The 25152-nt window shown below is 52.8% G+C and overlaps 8 protein-coding genes across 8 annotated transcripts; 4 read left to right on the forward strand and 4 right to left on the reverse strand.

The window, feature by feature from the left end:
- Positions 1–37: 37 nt before the first annotated feature.
- On the forward strand, positions 38–4818 carry N7532_003664 (Acyl transferase/acyl hydrolase/lysophospholipase; the record flags this gene model as incomplete). The annotated part of the gene is made up of 2 exons (XM_056616158.1): positions 38–1862; positions 1922–4818. The coding sequence occupies 2 exons, from the start codon at positions 38–40 to the stop codon at positions 4816–4818; spliced, it is 4722 nt and encodes a 1573-aa protein (XP_056476515.1).
- A 975-nt stretch (positions 4819–5793) lies between these two features.
- On the reverse strand, positions 5794–6405 carry N7532_003665 (dihydrofolate reductase; the record flags this gene model as incomplete). Its single annotated transcript, XM_056616159.1, has 3 exons — positions 5794–5986; positions 6078–6169; positions 6220–6405. 3 exons carry the CDS (start codon positions 6403–6405, stop codon positions 5794–5796), a joined length of 471 nt encoding a protein of 156 aa, XP_056476516.1.
- Positions 6406–7046: 641 nt separating this feature from the next.
- N7532_003666 (putative voltage-gated chloride channel (ClcA)) lies at positions 7047–9858 on the reverse strand (the record flags this gene model as incomplete). Its single annotated transcript, XM_056616160.1, has 3 exons — positions 7047–7202; positions 7262–7648; positions 7699–9858. 3 exons carry the CDS (start codon positions 9856–9858, stop codon positions 7047–7049), a joined length of 2703 nt encoding a protein of 900 aa, XP_056476517.1.
- A 1599-nt stretch (positions 9859–11457) lies between these two features.
- Positions 11458–12484, forward strand: N7532_003667 (SGNH/GDSL hydrolase family protein; the record flags this gene model as incomplete). The annotated part of the gene is made up of 5 exons (XM_056616161.1): positions 11458–11590; positions 11646–11685; positions 11764–11842; positions 11903–12293; positions 12351–12484. 5 exons carry the CDS (start codon positions 11458–11460, stop codon positions 12482–12484), a joined length of 777 nt encoding a protein of 258 aa, XP_056476518.1.
- Positions 12485–13706: 1222 nt separating this feature from the next.
- On the forward strand, positions 13707–15434 carry N7532_003668 (uncharacterized protein; the record flags this gene model as incomplete). The annotated part of the gene is made up of 1 exon (XM_056616162.1): positions 13707–15434. The coding sequence occupies one exon, from the start codon at positions 13707–13709 to the stop codon at positions 15432–15434; it is 1728 nt and encodes a 575-aa protein (XP_056476519.1).
- Positions 15435–15924: 490 nt separating this feature from the next.
- Positions 15925–19000, reverse strand: N7532_003669 (bifunctional hydroxyethylthiazole kinase/thiamine-phosphate diphosphorylase; the record flags this gene model as incomplete). The annotated part of the gene is made up of 12 exons (XM_056616163.1): positions 15925–16432; positions 16485–16538; positions 16586–16601; positions 16654–16834; positions 16932–17180; positions 17234–17334; positions 17385–17761; positions 17815–18225; positions 18280–18415; positions 18475–18651; positions 18729–18851; positions 18913–19000. 12 exons carry the CDS (start codon positions 18998–19000, stop codon positions 15925–15927), a joined length of 2421 nt encoding a protein of 806 aa, XP_056476520.1.
- An 812-nt stretch (positions 19001–19812) lies between these two features.
- N7532_003670 (translation initiation factor eIF5) lies at positions 19813–21081 on the forward strand (the record flags this gene model as incomplete). Its single annotated transcript, XM_056616164.1, has 1 exon — positions 19813–21081. The coding sequence occupies one exon, from the start codon at positions 19813–19815 to the stop codon at positions 21079–21081; it is 1269 nt and encodes a 422-aa protein (XP_056476521.1).
- A 303-nt stretch (positions 21082–21384) lies between these two features.
- On the reverse strand, positions 21385–24894 carry N7532_003671 (uncharacterized protein; the record flags this gene model as incomplete). The annotated part of the gene is made up of 2 exons (XM_056616165.1): positions 21385–24810; positions 24862–24894. The coding sequence occupies 2 exons, from the start codon at positions 24892–24894 to the stop codon at positions 21385–21387; spliced, it is 3459 nt and encodes a 1152-aa protein (XP_056476522.1).
- Between the last annotated feature and the right edge of the window lie 258 nt (positions 24895–25152).

A 25152-nucleotide genomic window follows, 5' to 3' on the forward strand; every position in this document is an offset into this window, starting at 1 on the left:
TAAGAACGCAGAATGTCTTACCACGAAGCTGCGCGTCATGCTACAGTTGGGAGATCAGGAAATCCACCACGATGCCCCTCTCGTTGAACTGGGCATTGATTCTTTGGTTGCCGTGGAAGTCAGAACCTGGTTCACCAAGGAGTTGAAGGTGGATGTTCCTGTTCTCAAGATAATCGGAGGCGCTTCTCTCGCTGAGCTGTGCCAAGGGGCCTTTGAGAAGCTTCCCAAGGAGCTTGCTGCTGTTATTGGAAACCGGGGCGAGGAGTCTGAATCTACCAAGCCAGCTGCGACAATCTCCAAGCCGCAGCCACTGCCCGAGGTGCCACAGACACGGGAACAGAGCATTGATTCCGAGTCTGCCTCAACATCTGGGGAGAACTCTATTGCCAGCCCAGAAAGGGAGCCAGCTACCATGACTCAGACAACCATAACCACTCCATCCATCGCTTCCGATGACGGCGACTCCCCTAAAGCCTCTATCCCAGTGACACCGGAACGCCAGAAGTTCTTGAAGAGTGAGCGCCTCTCATTGCAACAGTCACGATTCTGGTTTTTGCGGCATTTGCTCGAAGACCCCACGACGCCGAACGTGGTCTTCGAGTTCCACGTCACAGGCAACTTGCATGTCGGTGCCCTGGAGAGAGCCATCCGCGCTGTGACGACGAGGCACGAATCATTGCGCACCTGCTTTGTCGAAAGTGAGACCGACGCCGGTGAGGCTTACCAGAAGGTCTTGCGCAGCTCCCCGCTGCGACTCGAACGCAAGAAGATCAGATCCGAAGCAGAAGTTTCTGCCGAGTATAAGAGGGTGAAGGAACATGTTTTCGATCTGGAAAGAGGTGATGTAATGCGCATGGTTCTTTTGACGCTCTCATCGGCAAATCACTATCTGCTGATCAATTACCATCACATTGTCATGGATGGCGTCAGCTTCAACATCTTCATTGCAGACCTGGAAAAGGCTTACAACGGTCAATCTCTCGGAGCGCCTCCCCGACAGTATCCTGCTTTCTCGGTTGCTCAGCAAAAAGCCCTTGATATGGGTGAGATGACCGATCACCTCAAATACTGGCAGGGGGTCTTCCCCGCCGGCGAGCAGCCTCCTGTTCTTCCGCTTCTCCCAATGGCTCGTACAAGCTCCAGAGTGCCTATGAAAGGTTTCGATACCCACCAGGTGGCCTGCGACCTTGAGCCCGAGTTGGTCGCGCGGATCAAAGCTGTATCCAAAGCACAGCGGTCTACCCCATTCCATCTACATCTGGCTACTTTCAAGGCCATGCTATTCCGCCTGGCCGGGCATGACACCAAGGACCTAACAATTGGCATTGCTGACGCCGCCCGTAATGATGCCGGCATGGAAGACAGCATTGGCTTTTTCCTCAATCTTCTAACCCTTCGGTTCCGCCGTCAGTCCGAGCAGAGCTTTGGTGATGCGGTTGCGGAAGCCAGAGATACGGCTCATGCAGCGCTAGGCACCTCGCGCTTACCATTCGATTTACTACTTACAGACTTGGGTATCGCTCGCTCTTCGTTGCACAGTCCATTGTTCCAGGCATTTTTGGATTACCGCCAGGGCATTCAGCAAAAGTACCCCTGGGGTAATTGTCAATTTGAATTCCAAGAGGTCCATCCTGGACGGACAGCATACGACATCACCTTGGATGTCACTGATTGGAATGCTACGGATACACTGGTCATGATTCGAGTACAGAGCGGTCTCTATGACTTAACGGCGGCAAACCTTTTGCTGAAGACATATGTCCACTTCCTTGACTCTGTCACTCGTGATGCATCAGTGTCTTTGGAGGCTACTCCTCTCTTCAACGACACCCAGCTAACCAAAGCAGTCCAAGTCGGGCGCGGTGAGCCTCGTTCTTTACCATTCAATGTCGCTAAATTGAATATACTAACTCTTTTGCAGGTCTCAACCTGACCTCTGGCTGGCCTGCAACGCTCCCCCGCCGGATCGACCAGATTGCTGAGGAGAACCCGGACAAGGTTGCTCTGATGGATGGCACTGGCAAGGTCCTCACTTACTCGGGCATGATTAACCGGATAGAGGCGATAAGCGAGGCCCTTCTGAATGCTGGCGTGCACGAAGGCTCCCGAGTGCTTGTTTTCCAACAGCCTGCGGCGGATTGGACATGTTCCATGCTTGCCATCATGCGCATTGGTGCCGTTTATGTGCCACTAGACCTCCGCAATCCTTTGGCCCGTCTTACCATCGTTTCCAAGGATTGCGAGCCGCACGCCATCCTCGCTGATGAGACCACCAAAGACGAGGCCCCAGAGCTACAAGCAGTGGCACCAGGTTCCCGGATCATCAATGTCTCGGATCTCGCTGACGCAGCCGAGTCCCGTGTCTCCAACCGCTCAGAGCCAGACTCCACCGCAGCTATACTATACACCAGCGGCTCAACGGGCAACCCCAAGGGCATTGTGGTCACTCATTCAGGTCTGCGGAACGAGATTGAGGGATATACCAAGACATGGGGACTGAAGGCAGAGCGCGCTTTGCAACAGAGTGCCTTTACCTTCAATCATTCCTCTGACCAAATGTATACCGGCCTTTGCAACGGAGGCATGGTGTACATTGTCCCCGCTGATAAACGAGGTGATCCGATTGAGATAACCAAGATCATCCAAGAGCAGGCCATTACCTATACCAAGGCTACGCCGTCTGAGTACTCACTCTGGATGCAATACGGCAGCGAGAGCCTTCGCCAGGCACACAGCTGGCGCTTCGCTTTCGGTGGTGGCGAGCAGCTTACTACAATTGTCACTCAAGAATTCTCCAACCTTGCGCTCCCGCAGCTCCGTTTCTTCAATTCATATGGCCCAACCGAGATCTCCATTTCTTCCCATAAAATGGAAATCCCCTACCTTGAGACGAAGACTCTGGAAAGCATGGGCCGGATTCCATGTGGCTATTCCCTCCCCAACTACTATACTTATGTCGTTGACGAGCAGCTGCAACCGGTTCCCATTGGCATGCCGGGAGAGATCTGTCTAGGTGGTGCCGGTGTCTCCCGTGGCTATCTAAACAACCAGGAACTCACTGACAAACACTTCGTCACGAACCCGTTTGCGACACCAGATGATGTCGCCCGCGGCTGGACGCGGATGTATCGTACCGGTGATATTGGCCATTTGCAAGACGACGGAGCCATGGTTTTCCATAGCCGAATGGCAGGTGATGCGCAGGTCAAGATTCGTGGACTTCGGATCGAGCTGAGCGATATCGAGAGCAACATCGTCTCCGCCGCGGGTGGTGCGTTGCGAGAAGTTGTCGTCACTCTGCGCGATGGCGATTCGCCATTTCTGGTTGCCCATGTTGTGTTCGCGCCCAAGCACGATGTCTCGGACAAGGCAGCCTTCCTGCACAACTTGCTTGGTCATCTTCCTCTCCCTCAGTACATGATACCAGTGATGGCCATCCCGCTCGACAAGTTCCCTCTCAGCAACCACTCTAAGGTGGATCGCAAAGTAATTCAAAAGATGCCACTGCCTGACCGCGTTCTCCAAAAGCAGGACTATACTGAATTGACTGAGACTATGGTGCAACTCAAGTATGTGTGGCGGGATATCTTGGGGAACAATGTTGACAAACTTGGGGTTGACCTGGGTCCTTCAACTGACTTCTTCGCCATCGGTGGTAATTCCCTCCTGGTCATCCGTCTTCAAGCCCGCATTCGCCAGACATTCAACGTTGCGCTTCCGCTCGTTAAACTACTCGGTGCTGGCACCCTCGGCGAAATGGCGCGCAGTATCGAAGAAAGCGCCACTGTTGACTCCATCGACTGGGATCAAGAGACCGCCCCGCCCAGCATCCCCAGTTTCATTAGCAACCTCCAATCCAAGAGCACAACGGCCGCCAAAACATTCTTAGTCACTGGCGCAACTGGCTTCCTTGGCCAATCCGTTATCCGGCAGCTCGCGGCCCGATCCGACGTGGCTGAGATTCACTGCGTCGCTGTGAGAGACAAGCCTCGCGCACGCCCGCTTTTCTCTGCTCCAAATGTGGTCTTTCACCCCGGCGACCTATCTCTTCCACTTCTCGGGCTTGGTGTTGATGAATTCCGCGAGCTAGCAAACCAAGCGGATGTCATTCTTCACCTGGGTGCCGTCAGATCATTCTGGGACAACTACAACGTGCTGCGCCCCAGCAATGTCCACCCTATCAAAGAATTGGTCAAGATGGCCGCCGCGCGCCGCGTGCCCATCCATTATATCTCGACTATGGGTGTTCTCCCCGAGCTACTTGCGACCGAAGATGCCGGCTCTGCTGCCGCCCATGTGCCCCCCGTGGATGGAACCGAGGGCTACGTTGCTAGCAAGTGGGCCGGCGAGCGTATTCTTGAGCGCTCCACGGACAAATTCGACATTCCATCCTTCATCTACCGCTTCCTCCCCGCGTCACAGGAAGAGCCTTCTGAGAAACAACGGTTGATGGACGCGTTCATCCACTACGTGGATACAACTGGCAAGACACCCGACATGAGCGTCTGGGCCGGCCGTGTGGACCTGATCCCTAGCGAGCAGATTTCTCTGTCGCTCATCGATTCTGCTGTCTCTTCGTCTACTGCTACTGCTGCAGCCCACTTTTCGCACTATGAAAGTTCCCTGGCCGCCCACACGGATGACTTGGCCGCTTACATCCAGCAGGAGCGAGGACATCGGCAAGACCTGGAGCCGATGCCCGTGCTGAAATGGTTTGGTCTCATTAAGGCCCATGGATTTGACTACCTTCTGGCGTCGCAGGAAGCGACTGTTGGGGGCAGCGGGGAAAATTCGGGGGCCCTTCAATCACGTCGTTGAAGGGAGAAGTTTTTACTTCGTTGTTGAATTATAATGTGTTCCAAGCGCAAGCCTAAAATTGTCTTGTTTGTTTTAGTTGGGATGATAAATGTTTCTTTAGTTGTACAAATTGAACAAATTAGTTTTACCACCATTCTCCAGAACTAGTTAATCCTCTCTACGTACACAATTTATTCCATATGTTATTCATGGTCAGATATCTGAAATTTGAATATAGCTCCTGAACACAGAACCCATCACGGGAACGACAACTAGAATAATACCACTTTAGCTGGTAATGCTAGACTAGCTTCTGGGCTCATCGCAAGTGCCGTAAAAGAGGCAATGAACGATTAATAAGCGCCAGGGCACTGGATTCCGCAGCCCCGACAAATACCCCTGATCAGCTCAGGCCGGTCAGGGGCATGCTCAATTCTACTCAGTGAGCAAAAGCGGCGAGCGGGTGAGCACTAGAACGGAAGGGGAGCGCCAAGAGTTACCAGACATTATCCAGTATATATGCACGAACTATCAGATACGCCCGAATCGCCTTCCGAAATACGCCGTTTGGATGATACGCTATGCGCTACCGGAGCTAAGACACGCTCCTACAGCTTAGGTATACGGCACTATACGATAAAACATCCATAGGGTATCACATGACATAAAATGATATGTTTTTGCAACACATGAGTTATAAAATAAATGCTATAACTAATGGAAAGCACATTCGCAGCTTTGGATAAGTGATGAAGATTATCTAGGCTATCGGGCCCGAAGAAAGTAAAGAAACAAATCTTGAAGTATATAGGAAAATGCGTGTCACCGCAAAAGAACATTTGAAAGAGAACAACTGAGGCTTCAGCGACACTTTAAGCATTCATGCTAGAATAGCTAGAAGGCCACGGAGGTCCTCGATGACTGCGACATATTGTAGAAATGCGATATATGCAAAGAGCTCCCAGTAAACTCAAAACAAAAACCAACGTAAGCACCTCACTGCACCTTCTCATACCCAACCATCTGAACTTCAACCTCCCCCTCGCACTTCCACTCCCCAGTAACCTCCTCCCCAACCCAGCCCGTAACCTCCTCAGCACTAGCCTTCCGCCAGCCATCCTTTTCCTCAAACCTCTCAACCGGAAAGAAAGTATCACACTCAAACGGCACCTTCACCCCGTCAACCTTCCTAACAACATTCGTCATAACAATCCTAACAGGCCTCTTGCTCTGCAACCGCAAACTCGCCCCATAAATCTCCGCGCCCCCCAATAACAAACACCTTGCCCAGCCCCTTGTACCCCTCAAGCCGCTGCAAGGCAGCATCAAGACTCGGCTCGACAATCGCATCGGTCTGAGGCTCATTTTCTCCCTGGGCCGAGGGATTCTCAGCCGCCTTGGCGGCAATCTTTCCCTCCTAACCTCAAGTTCTCTCAAAATACCCTCCTTCACAGCGCCTGTCCGATCCCGCGTAATAACAACGCTAATCCGCTTGCCGAGCGGACGGAGGGACGCCGGTACAGACTCGTACGTCTTCCGGCCCATGATGATTGCGTTCGTTGTGCCCGCTGTCGGTGGTCTGGAGGTTACGCGGGCGAAGAATGACATGTCTGTTTTTATGCGGGGCCAGGGGAGGGTGCCTTTCAATCCGATGCCGAGGCGGGTTTCGTTGTTGTCGAGGGTGGACGCGATGCGGAAGGGGGGTTGTTGCGACGATTAGGGTGAGCGGGCGCGTGGAGAGGGCGGGGGTTGTTGGGGGTGGCATTCTGGATATGCTTTTGCTTCTTGATTTTGAGGGGATTGTTGATTTGGTTGAGGTGCGGTCTTGCAGTCGCATTGCGGATCGAAGTGGGATCGCGAGTTTATCTTATCGGTGGACCCACCGACGCGCTAACAATTGCTTTGTCTGCTTCATACAATTTAGGGTCAGGTACATTTTGACTATTAAGCAAGTAGATTAAACCAGCACAAAATATGAGGATAAATAGACTGAACTCTCAAGTTCATTTCCACTGTATTCTCAAATCACCACTATGCAAATCTTATGTACTGACAAACGTCTAGAAAAGACCACCGTCTCGACAGCTGGCTGTCAGAAATAGGGACAATATGCAATGCTATGCAAAATGTTCACGAAGAATCAGAAACTGAAAAAGACATCCCATCCAAGTAAATGAAAATATATCAACGCCACCCTTAAGGGTCAAAAAGGTAAAAACGAGTAAATGCATGATTCATGGCGCGTCGACTCATTCTTTCTCCTTCATGAATTTCACAAAGGCCTTCTTATGCACAAGGCCGACGTAATGCCCATTCTGGAGAACGCAGAGGTATCGAAGACCGAGCTTAGCGAAGCACTGGTAGACAAGGTCGATGGGGGAGTGGACGTCGAGAGCAATGGGTGACTAATAGAAGTTTTAGTACGATCGTATATTGGGTTTCATGAGGATCGGGGCAGACATACAGGATCAATGTAGCGGGTAAAATCATCCTGCAAGAGATCCTCGTTGTCGCTATCGTAGATGGCAATTGAAGAGTCCATTGACATCAAACAGATCGTATGGTCTTCGTCGTCGCCGAGGGTGTCAAGGGCAAATTCCAGGTCTGGTGCTGGAATGAGTCCGGTTAAGATACCATCCCGCAAGATGGGGAGGCCACCGTCGAGTTCGCCTGCCATCAGAAGAGTCTCAAGCTTCGAGCGGAGTTCGGAGGCCGGGACGAAGGGGGATCCTGAAATGTCTATAATGCGGTTCTTTCGGGATGGTCGGACTATGTCGCCGAGATCGGCGTCGGAGGTTGGCTGGAGTTTGCTGTCGAGGAAGGGGTAGGAGTTCATGTCTGTGAGGAAGTCCTGGTAGTACGTTAGCATACGCATCGAGCAAAGATGTGGAAAAGTCTTACATAAATACTCCGAGGCTCAATGGCATCTGCTGTCCATTTGGCACATAGAATTGCCATTGAAAATGGGAGGACGTGGTCCAAACTGCCAGTCAACTCAAAGAGAATAACGGCGAGTGTGACTGATAGGCGAGTCACGCCGCACATCGTAGACCCGGCTGCTATTAAAGCATAAACACCCGGGGTGACGCATGACTCCATGCCATTGATGTTGCAAGAGTTGAAAAGGAACATGGTCGGGTGCTTGGTTGCCCAGTATTGAACAACATGTCCAACGATCCGGCCCATGAGACCGCCAACAACCATGGAAGGCACATAAATACCAGCCGGAACTTTGATGCCGAAGGTGATGACTGTCAAGAAACTCTTGATAACAAAAGCAATGAGAAGGTACTGAATAATCTCGGGAATATTTTCCTCGCGTGGACACAAACCGGTGCGTGACTCTGATTCACCTTTACAAGGGGTGGTAAGCTCGAAGAGTAGCTCGGTAACTGGTAGTTTGGTGTATCGATTCCAGAAGCTGAAGACACCGGTGACAAAGGCAACAAGGACGACTTCAAACATGGGTGAGCGCTTGATGATGGGAATGCGTCGGAAAGATCGGGCCCAAAGGCTGGATGCTTTAATAAAGAGCGCACCGAGGGCACCACCAAGGATTCCAAGAAGAATGAATATGAAAATCTCGAAGAATACCCAGTCGGAGAGATAGCGGACTTCAAAGAGAACGATTTTTCCGGTGCCGTATGGATTGAGGAATTTCAGGGACAAGGCGGCCACGATGCAGCAGAAGAAAGTCCTAAAGAGCGTCTTTGGTGGGAAATAATAGCTGACCTCCTCCAGGCTGAAGAGAACACCACCAATCGGCGCACCAAAAGCGACTGCTACACCGCTGGCAGCACTTGCACTCAGGACCTCTCTCCGTTTGCCATCATTGTGGTTATATTTGTCGAATAGACGGCAGCATATGTTGCCCACACAGGTAGCAATGTGGACATAAGGGCCTTCTTTTCCCAGGCTGAGACCTGAAGAAACACTGAAAATCAATGCAATTGTTTTGATAACCAACGTCTTTAAGCCCAAGTATCCATGCATGACATACCCGCTGTTAATGACTTTCACCTCTGCCACGCCACTGCCCGCCGCCGAGTAATAAGTCATTGCCGGATGCACCGGCGAGTTGGGGAAGGTTCCATGCGGACTTGTTTGGGATGAAGGAGTTCCACTTCCTGCGCTGCCCGTATGCGGGTCGGTGCCCCGAGACTCGGCGCCGAGGTTCTCATCGAGGGTAGTCAAAGAAACAGACGAGGGGACGACCGTCTTGGTGAGTAAGGTGAGAGCGCAGGCGATTGCAGAAAGAGCCACACTCCACACAACGAACATGACAAAGTCGATCGCTTGGTTTCGGATTTTCGACCATTTGAAGATTTGAGACCAGGACCACCAAACTGTGCACCCGTCACGATTGGCGAGGGGCGGCATACGGCAGACCCCCGACTTCATGTCAAAGATCAGGCCCTCGGTGATATCCACAAAGTAGGCGATTGCGGCGGTAATGCATCCAATGATCGCGACCAGCACCCATCCCTGCGCACCATCAAACCAGGCCAGCAACCGGCCCCGAATATCCTTCCGCTGCCGAAGCTGGCGCAGACGCGCTCCGTCTGCAATGCTGTCGTGGACCCAATCCGTTGAGGTAAACTGATCATACCAAGTCCGTTCGTCCAGGAACGAAGAAGCAGTCAACCCGTCCTTCGTGGAAGGCGGCACACTGGCCGGGCGGGCCTCCTCACCCACACTTGTTCGCCGACTTACCCTCCGGTTCGTCGAGTTGGCTCTGCTATGATTCCGGGTGCGGCGCAAACTGCCCGTCGCCAGCAGGTACCGCAGAGATTCCGGGCCCGAGATGCCCGAAGTACTGGTGTAGGAGCGCTGCGGGACTCGGCGCTGGGCGTCGGCCCCTAGCAGGCTGGTGGTTTCACCAATCTCCATCTGGGCCTCGAGAGACTGGTAGCCGGTATGCGGTTCGGCGAGGTAGCTTTGCGAGCGACGATAGGCTGTGGGGGACGGGGGCGCTGTGCGAGTTGTCGTCGGAGCATTTTCCGGGTCGTCGCCCGGTTCCCCGCTGGAGGAGGACCGGAACTGTGGAACGGAGCGAGGCATGGTGGTGTTGCGAAGCCTTTGGAAGCTCTCACGCTCGCAGGTCCTGGGGGATTTTTGTCAGATTGGAGTGGAGGCCTCGAGAAAGTCGGGGAGGACCCGGAGAGGCCCACATTGACGCAAGGCAGCGATGACAGCTCTCCACGCGTGTCAGAGGGAGCGAAAGGGGAGAAATAAAACACGTTCCACAGACGAAGATAATAGTAAAGGAATCGTTGAGAAGAACGAAAAGAGGGGACACGAGCACAAAAGACCCGCTGTAGCTCGCCAGAGTGGATGTCGGAAGAGTCAACAAGGGCGGATGATCGACTTGGCCGCGTCAGGTGCAGCCCAACTCTCCACTTGTGCAATCAACATCTCCCGCCGCTTCGCCTCTCAGCACGCATTCTACGCGCGGGGCCGTGGTTAATACCTCCTGGATTGACCCTGGATTGACCCTGGATTTTGGTCCTGTCATCCCTTCGAAGTGGCATCCCCGCGATTGCCGCTGATCGTCGCCGTATCAACGCGTGCGCTGCAGTGTTGATCGCAGGCGGTGACCTTTGAGGAGCATCTCCGACCTTCAACGGTGCTACCACCGCACTTGATTCGCCCGCGCACAGCCAAGTCTTCCCCAACTAGCAGCCGCTCGGGGCAGATGATTCAGAGGACAGTCCTCAGGTGCGCCCCGAAAGGGCTGTGCGAGCGCCATGCTGCCTGTCGAAGGAGATTGTTAATATACTCAAAGGGGGACGCCTGACCGGTTTATGTCGGACTGACCTGGTCGTGAATGGCCAGTGACACCTACACCATGACTATTTGCCTCCGAACCAGCACCCGATTGACGAATACTGGGGATTACGTCGTCAAGATGCCCAGACGTTACCTAGTCGGTACCCGGAATCGGGCCTCGAGTGGCGTTGGCGGGGTGCAGCGTGCTGCTCATGGCTTACGAGGACCCTCCCCAGTGGGAGGACAGCTTCGGAGCTGCTTCAGGGTCCTCCCTCCGCGGCGCACCGATTGCTGCGAGTGCACGGCATCAAGGCCCCAACTTTTGATCGTGCATGGACATGCGATCTATCCGATAGGTGTGCACTGTCCCAAGCCTGCCTACCTTAGGATATGTATGGCTATTCTGCGCCTGTTAGAGCGTAGGAGGAGTGTCCGAATCATCGTAATTGGTCTGATTTTTAGATATTTGACTTGCATCACCCAGTAGTCGTTATGGATGCTCGATCGGCCTAGAGCTGGGCCAATCACCATACTGTGTGCTTGGCAGCATATAAACCGATCTATCTTGGATATATGTATAGCATCGTAGCGCATTTATTAATTTCACTAGAGTTGTTATTTTTCTTTGAATCCATCACTCTTATCGCTTTGTCTCGAAATCGACCAACCCAGCATGGCTCTTCCAGCTGGCTGGGCAATTGGTGGATAAACTGCGCCAGCGTCGCTCGCTGCGATTGTCAACAACCCAATCGAGCTCCACTTCCGTTTTGTCCACGGAACGCACCCCACCTTAAAACTCACAATCTGCCAGCCTGTCCACCACGTTGATCTCTACACCAGTGTATTCTTGCCTCTGTCTAGATTGGCCTGAGAATCCAGGAGAATTGCACAATGGCCGACACCGTGAGCTCCCCGCAAAAGGTCGGCTTGGCGTACGACCAGTTCATCATCTTCGGCGACTCCATCACCCAGCAGTCCTACAACCAGGGGATGGGGTTTGGATGGGGCGCTCAGCTGCAGGAGGGTATGTATTGCAAGACCCATACTCAAGCCCCTGCAGCGTGCTGATCCTCTCCCAGTCTATTCTCGCAAGCTGGACATTATCAATCGCGGATTTTCGTGAGCACCACGCCCCAAAGCTCACTATGAGTTCCCACTACCTCAAAACAACGCCAGATCATTTCTGATAACCCGCAGTGGATACACAACTGCGAACGCAATCAAGATCCTTGATCAATTCTTCCCCTCCCCCCAAACCGCCAACGTTCGCCTCATGGTAAAAAGCCGCGTCGCTATCCATCTACAACGAGAAAACATATACTAACGCACGATGCAGACCATCTTCTTCGGTGCCAATGACTCAGTGGGCAAGGACCATTTCCAACATGTCTCGATCGAGGTGTACAAGGAGAACCTGAAGAAAATCATTCAACACCCCGCCGTGCAAGCCCAAAACCCCTACATCATCCTCATGACCCCGCCCCCAGTCAACGAGTACCAACTCGAGCAATTCGACGCGGAAAAGAGCACCCCGCACCCCAGCCGTACCGCGAAAAACACCAAGGACTACGCAGATGTCACCCGCGTCATCGGGAAAGAGCTGAATCTCCCTGTGGCAGACATCTGGTCCGCTTTCATGGATGTCACTGGATGGAAGGAAGGCTTGCCGCTGCCTGGGTCGCGTGATCTGCCTGAGATCGAGTCTTTGTCTGCGTTGTTTGTGGATGGTATGTTCTTTCCGTGAAAAAGAGCCGACTTGAAGTACTGACCAGAAGTTGCTACAGGCTTGCACCCTTCGCCCGGTGGCTCTAAGATCATTTTCAATGAGGTCCTGACGACCATTGAGAAGTCGCTCCCGGACTTTGCTCCGATGGCCTTGCCTATGATCTTCCCTCCGTTCCCTGAGGCCCCGAAATAGGGCTTTGATACCTTTGCTCTTTGGTCTTTGAGATAGACTAGCGACTGAGACTAGACAGCCCTGAATTCATACCTTCTAACCCAGCCACCTCAAATGTCTGATCATCTAACTACAACTCGCCATCTGTGAGCCACCTACGTGGTCGCCTTCTGTACAAATTAATAATGCCTTTACTGCTTCAAGGCAAAAGGGCATCTGGGCCTAGAGCGAAGGTTTGCTTATACCGCTCTTATACCGCTGATGCCTTTGTTTTATTTGGAGTCAGGAGTCAGGAGTCACAAGCACTATATACGCTTGAAAAGCCGGTGGTGTGGCAGGAAACAAAGAGGGTGTGTCTATACGACATTGTATTCTCCTTGTTCTTTGACACTGTGGTATAGGTATATTATACCAGTGATTGAGACTAGAACATTTGTGAATTTTAAACACATCTCTCCCCCCCTCCCAAAAAAAAAAAAAAAAAAAAAAAATTCTGGCTGTGATGCCATCAAAATCCCAACATTCAAATGATAAACTGTCGCCGCTTTATGGAGTATGGACGCTCGTGGCAGTGGATGAACCGTTAGTGGAGCCGGGCGGTCTAGATCGGTATCCCCTCTGCATGACGCTCCCTCCACAGCCCCAGCTTCCCGTGCGTTCGCATCCCCAAACCCAATTGACCTCCGCCGCACCTTCCCGCACAACTCCTCGTGCCTTCCCGTCCCTCAAACACCCCATCTGCCTGGGATATACCACCGTCTTGCCAAGGCAACTCACCTCTTCCTTCGCCCGACCGACCTCTCGTCGAACCCACGTGCAAATCAGGCTGCGCTTCCCTTCCTGCACACCAAAGTGCTTCCCCCACTCAGCCTTTGAACCAGCTGCTGACTCGCCCTCTCATTCTCCGAAAACTATCACTCTTCAAACTCTCACGCCTCCCCTTATCCCGTTACCCACCGATCCACTTCGACCGTCTCCAAAGCTCCCCGACCTCACCTGCGCATACTAGAAGCCGAACAATAAGGACCTGCAACACGCAACTCGGTGGACGGCCCCGTGGGCCGTCTCACAGATTGAAGGAGGAGGTGAAATTCGGTCGCAGTGGGCTCTGGCTCGCGTTGGTGCCCAGTGACGGCGCCTCAACGCTGCAGCTTTAAAGGGTTGACTGCTGAACTGCTTCACGGTACCTTCTCAGTCCGACCTGAGTTTTTCCCAACGTTTTTTCTGGACAAAGCGCTCTGATATGGATGCACAGTTCCCTTTTGCTTCGCGTGAAGATATCTGGAGGCTCTTGGATGAGATCAGGGAGCTACGTATGGGCCAAGACGACCAGGGTGAACGCCTGGCCCGGCTGGAGCGTCGCCGGGAGGAGGATGCGAGATTGAGAAACGTCTGGGGGCCTACTCCGCTGTCTCCAATGCCGATCCCAGCAGGAACCTCATTCGCAACTGGTAAGTGTTCACGTATTACTCTTTACGGCGATATTCGAGTTACTGACTTGGCTCCTCGGCAACAAGGACCGCCTGTCCAATCCCCTCCTGACCCATTCACAGGCTTCGACCAGAGTCATCACGCTCATCACGGTATGGCAGGTTCGTCGGTCGGCCACGACGCCGAGGAGGAACCACGCCGAGGTGCATCCCGCGCCAATAGTGTACGCTTTGACGAAAGTGCGATTCATGGTTCTTACGGACACATGGGTCGCTCGAGCACGGATTTGCCCCTCCGCACTGGCAGTGGACTGGGAGGCATTGCTTTATCTGAGCCGTCTCTGTCACATCGATCTGATGGACCGCAGAGCTCATCTGGGCAGTCGCACCATTCTGCACACTCTGCACACTCTGCACGCACCAACAGCCTGGGATTGGACACCAGCCGTCTGTTGGACTCCATCTCCTGCAGCAGCTCTCCGCTTGCCACCCCATCTGCTGGTCTGTTTCTTCTTGGTCCCGTTCCTGGAATTATCCGATGCTGGTTAACGACAAACTTCACGAACGATGCGCTCCTGTACGCTGCGGTCTGCACGGGCTCGTACATTTCCACTCTGGGCGCGCCGCTGATCCGAAAGCTCGGCCTGGAGGGCGAAGTCACGCAGGAGGACGGCAAATTTTTCATCAAGCTTCCGTTCTACTTTCCAGAGGCTAGCATCCACCAGGCCTCTACTCGCTCTGCCAGCCCTGACCCCCGGCTTCCTTTCTTGACGGTTCGATTCCTAGTCCGTGAGATTGATCCTGCCGATCAGTCCATTCAGATCGTCCTTGGTAGCGATGTCCTCCGATCCCACAACGCCGATATTCTGTTCTCGCAAGATAAGGTTCTGATGGTCGATGATGAGCGCAACCTTCTCTCTATCCCAATGGTCCGTCCTGAGAAAGATTCCGCCTTCAAGCATATGTGGACTGTTTCGGATCACGCGCACATGGGCGACAATGGCACCAATGGCCATGAGCCCATGGGCGTTATCAACAAAGCCAATCCTCAGCAATCCTCCTCGGCCCCGGCCTCTGCCCGTGCCTCGGTAGGTGAAGCCGGCAAGCCCGCCATTCAACGACAAGCAGACGGCACCGTGGAGATCGGAAATACCAGCACTCCTGCAGCCGCCAGCAAAGCATCCACGCCGAGCGCGAAGCCCGACCCTGCTGGAGCGTGGCCCTGGCGTCGTAACTCTCGCCCGGAAGTCAAGCCCAAGGAGCCCGAGAAACGCCCTATGAAAGTCCTTCGCCCGGCTAAACTGTCCAACAGAACGAATTCTTCGACCTTTGCGTCTACCAATGCCACCGCGGACCCTCCGGATGCCATGCCGACTTCTCCTACTGATTCCAATCGGAACAACGGATCGGGCATCACCCGCGTCCCTTCTGACAGTAGCAACAAAACGCGGACCTCCAACCCAGTGGGCAGTGGTTCGGCCTTCCCATGGCTGAACTCGGGCGCACCTGCGTCTGGCAACAAGGCTGGCCCCGCCAAGTGAGGCCTGCCGCAAGTTTTTTCTTCGGTTTTCGATGCGCAGGCCCGAACATATTCTGGTGTTTTGGAAAATGGATTATGGTTTTTTAGGGATGCAGCGGGCGTTACACGGAGTTATTTTGAGTTTTTCTTTTTGATTCTTTCAGCCCTGATGTAGATGACCTCTACGGAGGTCTGTCTCATCCTCGAGTAGGGCCACTTGTCTTTGCAAGTCATTCTTGGTGACAAAGACAGGAACAGTGAGATAGGAATAGTAATTCCCACTCAATCAGCCATCTAACCAGTGATCTTAGTAGTATGTTCTAATCGGTCTCCGCCTGGTAAGTCCTCGACATGAAACTTCCGTCCCTGATGCCTTTCTCACATCGACATTCGAGCACTATACCTACATTGAACGCTCCTCTTACAGTAAGCATACCAAATAGTCTCAAAATAAATCCATTGTACACAAACAAATCCAACCTCTACTAAAAGCAGCGATAGCCCCAATAAAATCAAATCTTCGAAAAAGCTCCCAGCGCAGCCTTCGTCTCCTCTTTAGTCTCCTTAACCAACCCACTAACAGCCCTAAACTCCTCATGCCCCGCATCCCCAAGAATCTCAAAAAGCATACTCTCGCTACTCGTAACCACAGCTCCCGCATCCCGTAAGCGTGCCAGCGCAACCCCGCGTTCCTCAGCATTAATCGAGCTAACCCCATCCACGAGGATATAAACTCTATGGCCACGTTCAAGGAGGTCAAGCGTCGTCTGCGTAACGCAGATATGCGTTTCGATGCCGACGATGATCACGTCCAACCTCGAGGATGGGAGCTGCGCCTCCAGTTCGGGCGTTACCATTGAGAAGAGGGTTTTGTCGATGTCGGCGCGAATGTTTGGGCCGGAGAGGTGGGCCGAGAGCTCTGGAATCGTGTTGCCGAGTTTGGAGCGGGATTGTGTTGTTATGTAGATGGGTATGTTTAGGGTATTTGCGGCGCGGATCATTTTGGATGTTGTTGTGACCCTGAATTGTGGTAAGGGTTTGTTAGGAATATTGGTGGGGGAGGGGTGAGTACATCTTGGGGAATTCGTAAATTGCATTGCGGAATTTGTCTTGGATGTCGCAGATGCTGGCGGTTGTTAGTTTGGTGGAGGAAGTGTGGGTTATTGTACGCACAACAATGCGGGGTTCCCTATGTTGAGAATATTAGAGAGATCGGGTCGGATGTGAGAAGAAGGACGTACGAATACGGCTCGCGAGATTAAGAGCAGCCATGGTGACAGCCATTGTGATGGTTGGAATGGATTTTCTGTGGGAGAGGTGAGGTTGAGGAGGTGAAGTTGAGAATTGGCGGGCGGGGAACTCGGAGATGCGGGGAAGCCGCCGAGGGGAACTTTCGTACATTTGATACTGCGGAGAGCCATGCTACATCGAATATCTCGCAAAGCTGCAATCGAACAAAATCATATGAATTTACTTTTCGTCCTGTACAGCATATCGTAGTTACGGAATCTATCTATACTTGGACTTCGTGAACCTTGGCCCGACCGGTAAACCAGCTGTGGTCTCCCTTGCCCGCGGCCTCACGGATGGCGTACAGCTCGTCGAGGAAGGCGGGAACGAAGCTGCCGGGCCCGCGGACAAATTCCTTGCTTGCTGCATTTTCGGCAGCGATCTCGTACATGAGGATGCCGGATAGGACTGCGAGAAGTTTGTCTGAGCGGTGGGCTGTTAGGAAACATCCTGAGATGGAGCCGACTGCGCATCCGGTCTGGGAGGTGTTTGTTAGCTAAATGTGTGCGACAGGGGCTTAGGAAGGCCTACTCCGGTAACTTGACCCAGGAAGGAGTGTCCATTCTCAACAGCCACGACTCGCTCTCCGTCACTGAGATAATCCACCGCGCCAGTCATCAAAACCACGTTACCTAAGGGAGTCAGCCAGAGACGAAAATTGGGCACCTCATGGGCCACTCACGTTCTCTCCTGGCGAGGTCTCGCGCCAACCGGGCTTTTTGCTGGCTGTCAAGTGTGCTCGGCCCACTGTCCACACCACGCTGCAGTACGGCACCACTGCCCCAGGCCTGCTTGATTTCACCCTCGTTACCCTTGATGAGGTCAAAGTAGCCGCCAGCCATGAGGTCGGTAACAGCATTGCGCCGAATGTCAGTTGCAGCCGCACCGACCGGATCATAGATCACGGGGTTGCCTCGTCCGTTGTAGGCCTTGATGGCTTTCAAGTAATTGGAAACACTCTCGCTGGTCAGTGTGCCCATGTTGATGAGGAGGCCCCCGTCGAATTTGCACAGGTCTTTGGCTTCGTCGCCGTAAGGTGACATGATAGGCGACGCGCCACTGACACAGTTAATTCCACCGACACCGACTGCGCAGTGTGTAGATATACTCACATGGAGAGGACGACATTAGCAACAAAGTTGGCCACAACAAAGTTGATCATGTTGTGAACAAGCGGGTGCACCTCAACCATCTTCTGCACGATGGCTGGCACCTCCTTCAGAAGTGCCTCGACCTCGTTCGCTCTAGGGGCCGGGGGAACCAATGCAAAAGGAGGAGGGTTCTTGATGAGCTTGACAAGTTCTTGAGCCGAGGCTCTAGGGTCATCCGCTGCCATGATACCGCTCACAATAGCCACTCCATCCAAGCCCTTCTTTGGCGACTGGGACTGGTAGATGACGCGCTGCACATTCGAATGGTTAATACCACCAATGGCCACAGTACTCACCGAAGTAGCATCACTGATGGCATCGAGAATGGCCTGTGTGCCCGCAGTGCCGAGCGTGTACCGGGTGTTGGTCTTACTGCAAGGTTGTCAATCCATACATGCTCCCTGCATCAACCACTTTGAAACTTACGTCGGCGTGGCAAACATCGTCCCAATGCCCAGGTAGTCGGCCCCGTCAGCAATTGCCTTCTGCGCTTCTTCTAGCGTCGAGGCACTGATGCCGATGATGGCTTCTTTCGGAAGCATCTTCTTGGCCTCGGCGAATTCTGATAATGGGAGTTAGCGGGCAAGCTCGGAAAACACGCGGAGACCGCAAGAGACGCACTCATATCATCCTGGCCGAGGTGCACGCCCTCTGCGCCGACTGCAAGCGCGACATCGACACGGTCATTGATCAGGAGTGGCACTCCATACGTCTGGCAGATCTGATGCAGCTTCCGGGCTGTGGCAATCTGCTCTCCGGTATCGCTTTTCTTGTCGCGGTATTGCACTACCGTGACGCCTATATGCAATTATCGAGTCAATTGCTATTTTAATGGCATTGCATACCTTAGGATAGAGCATCTAATGTGTACTTACCTCCCTTCAGAGCCTCCTCCACGACCACGCACAAGTCCCGTCCCTTGAGGATGGCGGGGGTCGAGTCGGTGACCAAGTATAGTGAAAGATCGACGGCCATGCTGTCGGGATCTCTGGAGCTCACTGCGTCCTCGAGATAATCAGAGAACAGAATTCCGTTGCACGCAACCGACGTATCACGCACAGTTGACGGAACCAAAGCCAAGTGCCGACAGTCGCGAACCAGGGCGATCCCGCCGTTGGGGAGTGGTGGGGCCGGCGGTTGATCTCATTGCGCAGGGAGGCTATTCAGCGCGCGCGAGCATTGGCGGTGGGCGTGGGCATGGGCATGGCATGCAAATCGCTGCATGAAGGCGATGCGGCGCTGATCCCAGGCTTTCCCCCCATTTCCTTCATTTTGGTGATCGAATTGTCTTCGATGTGTTAATGCTAACTCCGACTCAACGCCGAACCCACGTGCGCGCTGAGTCAGCGCCCGGTTAAAATTCTCGGAACTCGTCGTTCCTTCGCTTTCTCGCTTTCCCACTTCCATCCACACACGCTTCATTCCAGGTTTTACCCAGTGAAGCCTCCACCTGCGTCAACTGTCTTCCACAGTTTACGCATATTCGAACCTACGCTACACAAGCTCGGTATCGCCATCATCACTCTCCTCAGCTTTCCGCACCAGGGTCTCCGGCCTTCGACTCGGATTCCCTCCAGAACGGTCGTTCTCGTTTCCAAGAGAAAGCCTCCGAAGAAGTTCGCTGCGGACTCGTCTATGTATTCGTCCTCCGTGCAAAATTTCGAACACCATCTGCCGCCCAAGCTGCAAACGCTTCGCGCGTCGAAACCCTGCAGCATACACCTGAGATCTTGTGGCTGAATCGCTGCCTGATCACTTCCCTCACCATTTCGTGAACACCATCTATCCTGTGTGCACGTGCAACAGAATTCACTGCAAAACCCATCAAAAACCCAACTCGGCATAACACGCATGTCTTGTTCCGTCGACAAGATTTCCGTCCAAGTTAATTCTCGCTTCCTCTTCCGCAAGCCTACCGCTCCGTTCCCTTGAGCAACCAGTCAATCACCAATCGTCATCATGGCCACCGTTAACATTCGTCGGGATGTCACCGATCCCTTCTACCGTTACAAGATGGAGAAGCTCCAGTCCAAAATTGAGGGCAAGGGTAACGGCATTAAGACCGTCATCGTCAACCTCAACTCGGTCGCCGGATCCCTGAGCCGTCCTCCTGCATACCTGATCAAGTACTTTGGTTTCGAATTGGGTGCCCAAGCCAACGCCAAGCCCACCGATGAGCGTTGGATCATCAACGGTGCCCACGAGGCGCCCAAGCTCCAGGACTACCTGGATGGCTTCATCTCCAAGTTCGTGCTCTGCAAGAAATGCAAGAACCCAGAGACCGACGTCATCATCAAGGACGAGAAGATCACCCTCGACTGCAAGGCCTGTGGTCAGCGCAGCGACGTCGACCCTCGCCTGAAGCTCAGCACTTTCATTGTCCGCAACAACCCCAAAGGTGGCAAGAAGGACAAGAAGGACAAAAAGGCTCGCCGTGAGGCCAAGAAGGAGAAATCCGCCACCAACGGTGAGGATGCTAGCCCCGGCGACAGCAATGGCTCCGAGAACGGTGACGAGAATGGCGATGTCGGTGTCGAGGCCGGCAGCGATGACGAGCTTACCCGCCGCATCAACTCCGAGGCCAAGGACATCGAGATTGAGAAGGAGATCAAGGATGACGACTGGGCTGTCGATGTGTCTGAAGCTGCCGTCAAGGCTCGCGCCAAGGACCTTCCCGACGACCTCAAGCGCGCCCTCGTCATTGAGAACGGTGACGACGAGGAGGCCGATGGTCCCTCTGCCTACGAGCAGCTGGGCAGCTGGATCGTTGACACCGCTGCCGAGAAGGGCGGCGTGACCAACGTCAGCGACGTCGAGATCTACAAGAAGGCCCGCGAATTCGGCATCGAGACCAAGCACAAGACCGTTGCCGTCCTCGCCCAGAGCATCTTTGACGACAAGGTCGTGAAGCAGATCGAGGATCGCGCCCCTCTGCTCAAGAAGCTGATCACTTCCGAGCGCCACGAGAAGGCTTTCCTTGGTGGTACTGAGCGTTTCGTTGGTCAGGACCGCCCTGCCCTTGTCTCGCAGACTCCCGCCATCCTGCTCGGCTACTACCAGAACGACCTTGTGTCTGAGGAAACCTTCAAGGCCTGGGGCGCCAAGGCCAGCAAGAAGTACGTGGACATCTCCACCAGCAAAAAGATCCACAAGGCTGCCCAGCCCTTCCTTGAGTGGCTGGAGAATGCCGAGAGTGACTCTGAGGAGGAGAGCGAGGACGACGAGTAAACAGTTCGATTACTTCAATTCGTTTCTACTTACGGCCAGTGTTAATTTGGCACGGGCTGTGACCGTCTACTTCAGTAGTTTTTCTCTCTAGCTAAGCTGACCAATCGCCATTCCTTCATTGCTGCATCTTCATACTCTAGTAGGATAATAGAAACCCGAGTAGACAAAGACTGACTTGCCCTTGACATACAAGCCGACTTAGCAGGCAGCGATTAAAGAGCCTCGGAAGAAGTGCTTTGGCATTTCGTACTTATCAGGTATAACTCATAACAATCTCATGACATACATAAACGCTCTATATTTCTAGAAGACAACTTCTGCAAAATGCAGTTTCTCCCCGTCAAAGTTCACCAGCAGTTTGGACTCATCGACCGCATGAACGGGAGTCGAGATCCCTGTAGTCACTGGCGCACTGCGAATTTGATGGACGAAGATAAACCAAGTAAGATCGGAGTTCCAGGTTTCCATAGCCTGGATTGCATCCTCGACCGACTCGCGAACACTTCTCTGAGCCTCGTTTTCAGCGATGGCAGTTCTCCTTGAGGGAAGGAAATAGTAGTCCGTTCCAACAAACAGCGCAACCCAAGAACCGAGCATCTCGCAAATCTGATCACCAACCTCCAAAGGCAAGCGAACATGTGACAAGACCGTCAAAAAGAGGGATATCAAGGCTCGCCAGAGAGCGTGTTCGGGAGTAAATGCTTTTGACCCATGCGTGGTCGTGGAAAGAGCAAGGGAGGAAACAACGGCAAGAGAGGGTTCAAATGCCTCAGTGAATGAGGCATTCGCTTTGCCCTTCTGCTGCCGCGCTCGTCGTTCGTTCACGGATTCAGCATCTTTTCGCACTCTCGTCCAGACACGCTGGTACAGACGTGCCCAGCGAGGGAACTCGGTTTCAATGCGCGAAGCCATGAAATCACCAGCTCCTTTACACATTACCTCCATAGCCTGGCAAGCTGTGGTGATGACGAATGTTTCTTCCTGGTAAGCATGGGTATCGGGTTGGTTCGCGGAACGGTTTGATTCGGTAGTCGATCGTGTCATCAGGGTTTTTGAGGACAACTCGGCCCCTAGTGAAGATGGAAAGATGACTCTTGATGCTACCGATGGCCAAAGGTCATTTATCAAAGGGAGGAAGCTGTTCTCGTTCTGCGAGAGGGTTGGGAGCACGTCGATGAGAATAGAAAGTAGAGAGCGCCGAAGATAAGGTGATGGAGAGGAGAGATGCAAGGGGATAGATTTGACGATGTGTAGGAGGAGAGAGTGTGTCTTGCTTAGTGGCTTCTCGCTATCCTCGGGCTCCTTGGGTGGTGGAAGGGGCTCATCAGATTTGGCTTTGTTGAGAAGTTCCTCGATTGATTCAGACTCGGGTGGTTGATTCTCATAGGTCTCGGACCATGGCTTCTTGGGGTGGTAAACATTTCCATCGGCTTCCATGTCTTCAATGGCGATGTTTGAAAGCTTTTCTTTTCGGCTTGAAATATTCCCAGCAAGTGCAGCAACAGACAGATGTTGATATTTGGTCTTGTGTGAGTCGAATGGACCGCTCTCTCGACCACTGTCGATCGTCAATAGGTATGGTTTTTTGGAGCCCTCTTCGACAACTGCTGCCAATGTCTTGAACATGATTTCCACGAGCTTCGGGTATCCGTGGTACAGGTCCAAGATACCAAAAACAGAGTCAACCAAGTCATCCAAGTAGGGAATAAGACGCGCACCACACAGCTTGACCATCATGAAAAGGACTTGTGGTGGGTACGGCGACACATCAAAGGTGTTCAGCTTCAACCCCACCGAGTTGACCAGGTAATCCACATTCTCAATGACCATGGAGCCAGCGTCCTGGTAATTGCAGGCAGAAGTAAGAATATTCAGGCATGTCATGGCATGTTTTTGAAGATTCGGGTTGCTTGAGGCAAGTAGTTGCAGTGTTGGATAAAGCGTATCCATTAGCTCTGGCCTGAAGGCTTCTCCAAGCTGCTGTGCTTGGAGAGCAACTGCTTCCAATGCAAGAGCCGCAGTACGCCAATCGCCTGAGCCATCGGAGGGAATGTCGTTGAGAATTGATAAAGACACATAATAAAGCTCTTCGATCATACTCCAACGATTTGGACCCGCCAGAGGCTGCTTCAGTAGATCTTCAGAAATCAAGTCATCGAACGCAGCCGATTGTTGTGCTTGAGCACGGAGGGATGTAAGAGCAAGCCAGAATGGAGCGATTATAGAAGAATCCGATGCCGAATGTAAGCGGTTGATGATGGAACGGGTGATCTCGTTCCCAGACTCTGAAAAATTCAACCTTATAATCATAGAGCGCAGGTCCTTCAGGGTTTGCTGTTGACTGCGATGATCCAAGAGTACTGGAGGGAATGTCTTCGAATCTGCATCTAAGTGTAGAACCTCCCATTTGACGTCGCCAAAAGTCGAAGAGGACACAGGCTGAAGTGCAGTAGTGCCCTGTTTGACAACAGCACCGACACTGTCACACAACCCAGTGGCCAAGCCAGCTGTGAGCAAATCTGATTGGGATTGTACCTGCGACAGTATTTGAAAGGCAGTAGAAATTTGACGGATGCCCCATTGTTTAGCTGTCTCGTCATTGCTCTGCATGATTCGAGGGAAGGAAGTAAGCCACGTATGAAGCGATTCCTTTAAAGACTCTAGCACGATCGGGTAAGATGTCGTGAGGTGAGACACTATATTATATGCATGGTTCGATCCTTCCTCCTCTTTATCGGCAAGGACCACGGCGGTTTCGACCATCATCTGAACAGCGTCTTTCAATGTGTTTGGGCAATCTTCAACCACCATCACACAAAGGTCCAGCATTGCTGTTTGTACTTCGAGTCGCGGATGTCGTCGAATTTGGATGACGTTTGCCAAGGCGAGCTTGATCTGAGTCGTCGTAGCTTTTAGCCAGGAATCGTCCAGCACGAGGCCATCACTTTGCCCAAGAGAAGGAGGCGGTTTTTCCATGTTGGCAACACGATCATTCAACACAGTCCTCAGGATATACGTGAGAATTTGAAGCGAAATTTGTAGAAGCTTGTATGACCGCCGAGCCTGGGTTGTCGGTCTCACTACCTTCGCTAAAGCTGACACTGTACGCGGCATGATACTCGCCAGGACCACTCGATCTGTGATACGAGCATATAAGGCCTGTAGCGCCTTTGCGGCGGCGAGACAAACTTCATCAGATCTTTCATCGGCCAGCCCTTCCAGCAACATATAGACGGTCTGATCGACAACGGTTGCCGTGCCGATTTCGTGGAAGATGGTCTTTCCAGCGACAGGACCTTCCAAAACATCGAATACAGACCTCATACAATCAAAGCCAGCAACCGCAAGCTCTTCCGAAGCTTGCGCTTTAGGAAGGCTTTTGTCCTCGGCTTTGTTTGGGGATCCCGCCACAACCAACGTCAAAAGGATAATCAGCTGCTTCCCCAAAGCCGGGTTCAATTGCGACCGATAGCCGCTGATGACTAGTATTTGGAGAGAATGTACCGCGATTTCGAGGCATCGTGTCGGTAGTCGTTGCGTCTGATTGAAAATATGCGTGAGTGGGAAGAAGGCGTATTCGGCGAGCTTCTCGTCCAGCGCATTCTTCCCTGCAAGTGTCTGCAATACATCGTGGACGGGTTCAAGGGCTCGCATCAGTTCTTGGGATGTCGCCTGATTTCCACGAAAGCGTAGGCCGATTGAACTGAGCTCCACGCAAGGTTGACGGAGCTTCATAACATGTTAGCTTCGAAGACAGTCCGCATCGTCGGCATATCATACCTGTTTGAAGGATTCCTGCCGTTGATTCTCCATTTTTGCAAATGCCAATCAAGCAACAAAGCGCAGTATCGTCAGCACAACAATGTGCCGAGACAGAATTTTGCAACTGGTCAACAACAGACAGACCAGGCCATCTCGATCGTAGCTTGCCAACGATTGAATCCCGCCTCCGCGGGCATCCTCCGGCTGGAAAACACACACCGCTGCAATCGTTCTGCTGGATTAATATTTGGCGGTGAATCCTCTCGCCTTGGCGGCTCCGGGAGTGTCTTTCCTATTTGGGACAGATGG

Source organism: Penicillium argentinense (genome assembly GCF_028826775.1).
Source record: "Penicillium argentinense strain IBT 30761 chromosome Unknown utg000004l_segment0_segment0, whole genome shotgun sequence".
Taxonomy (NCBI): Eukaryota; Fungi; Ascomycota; class Eurotiomycetes; order Eurotiales; family Aspergillaceae; genus Penicillium; species Penicillium argentinense.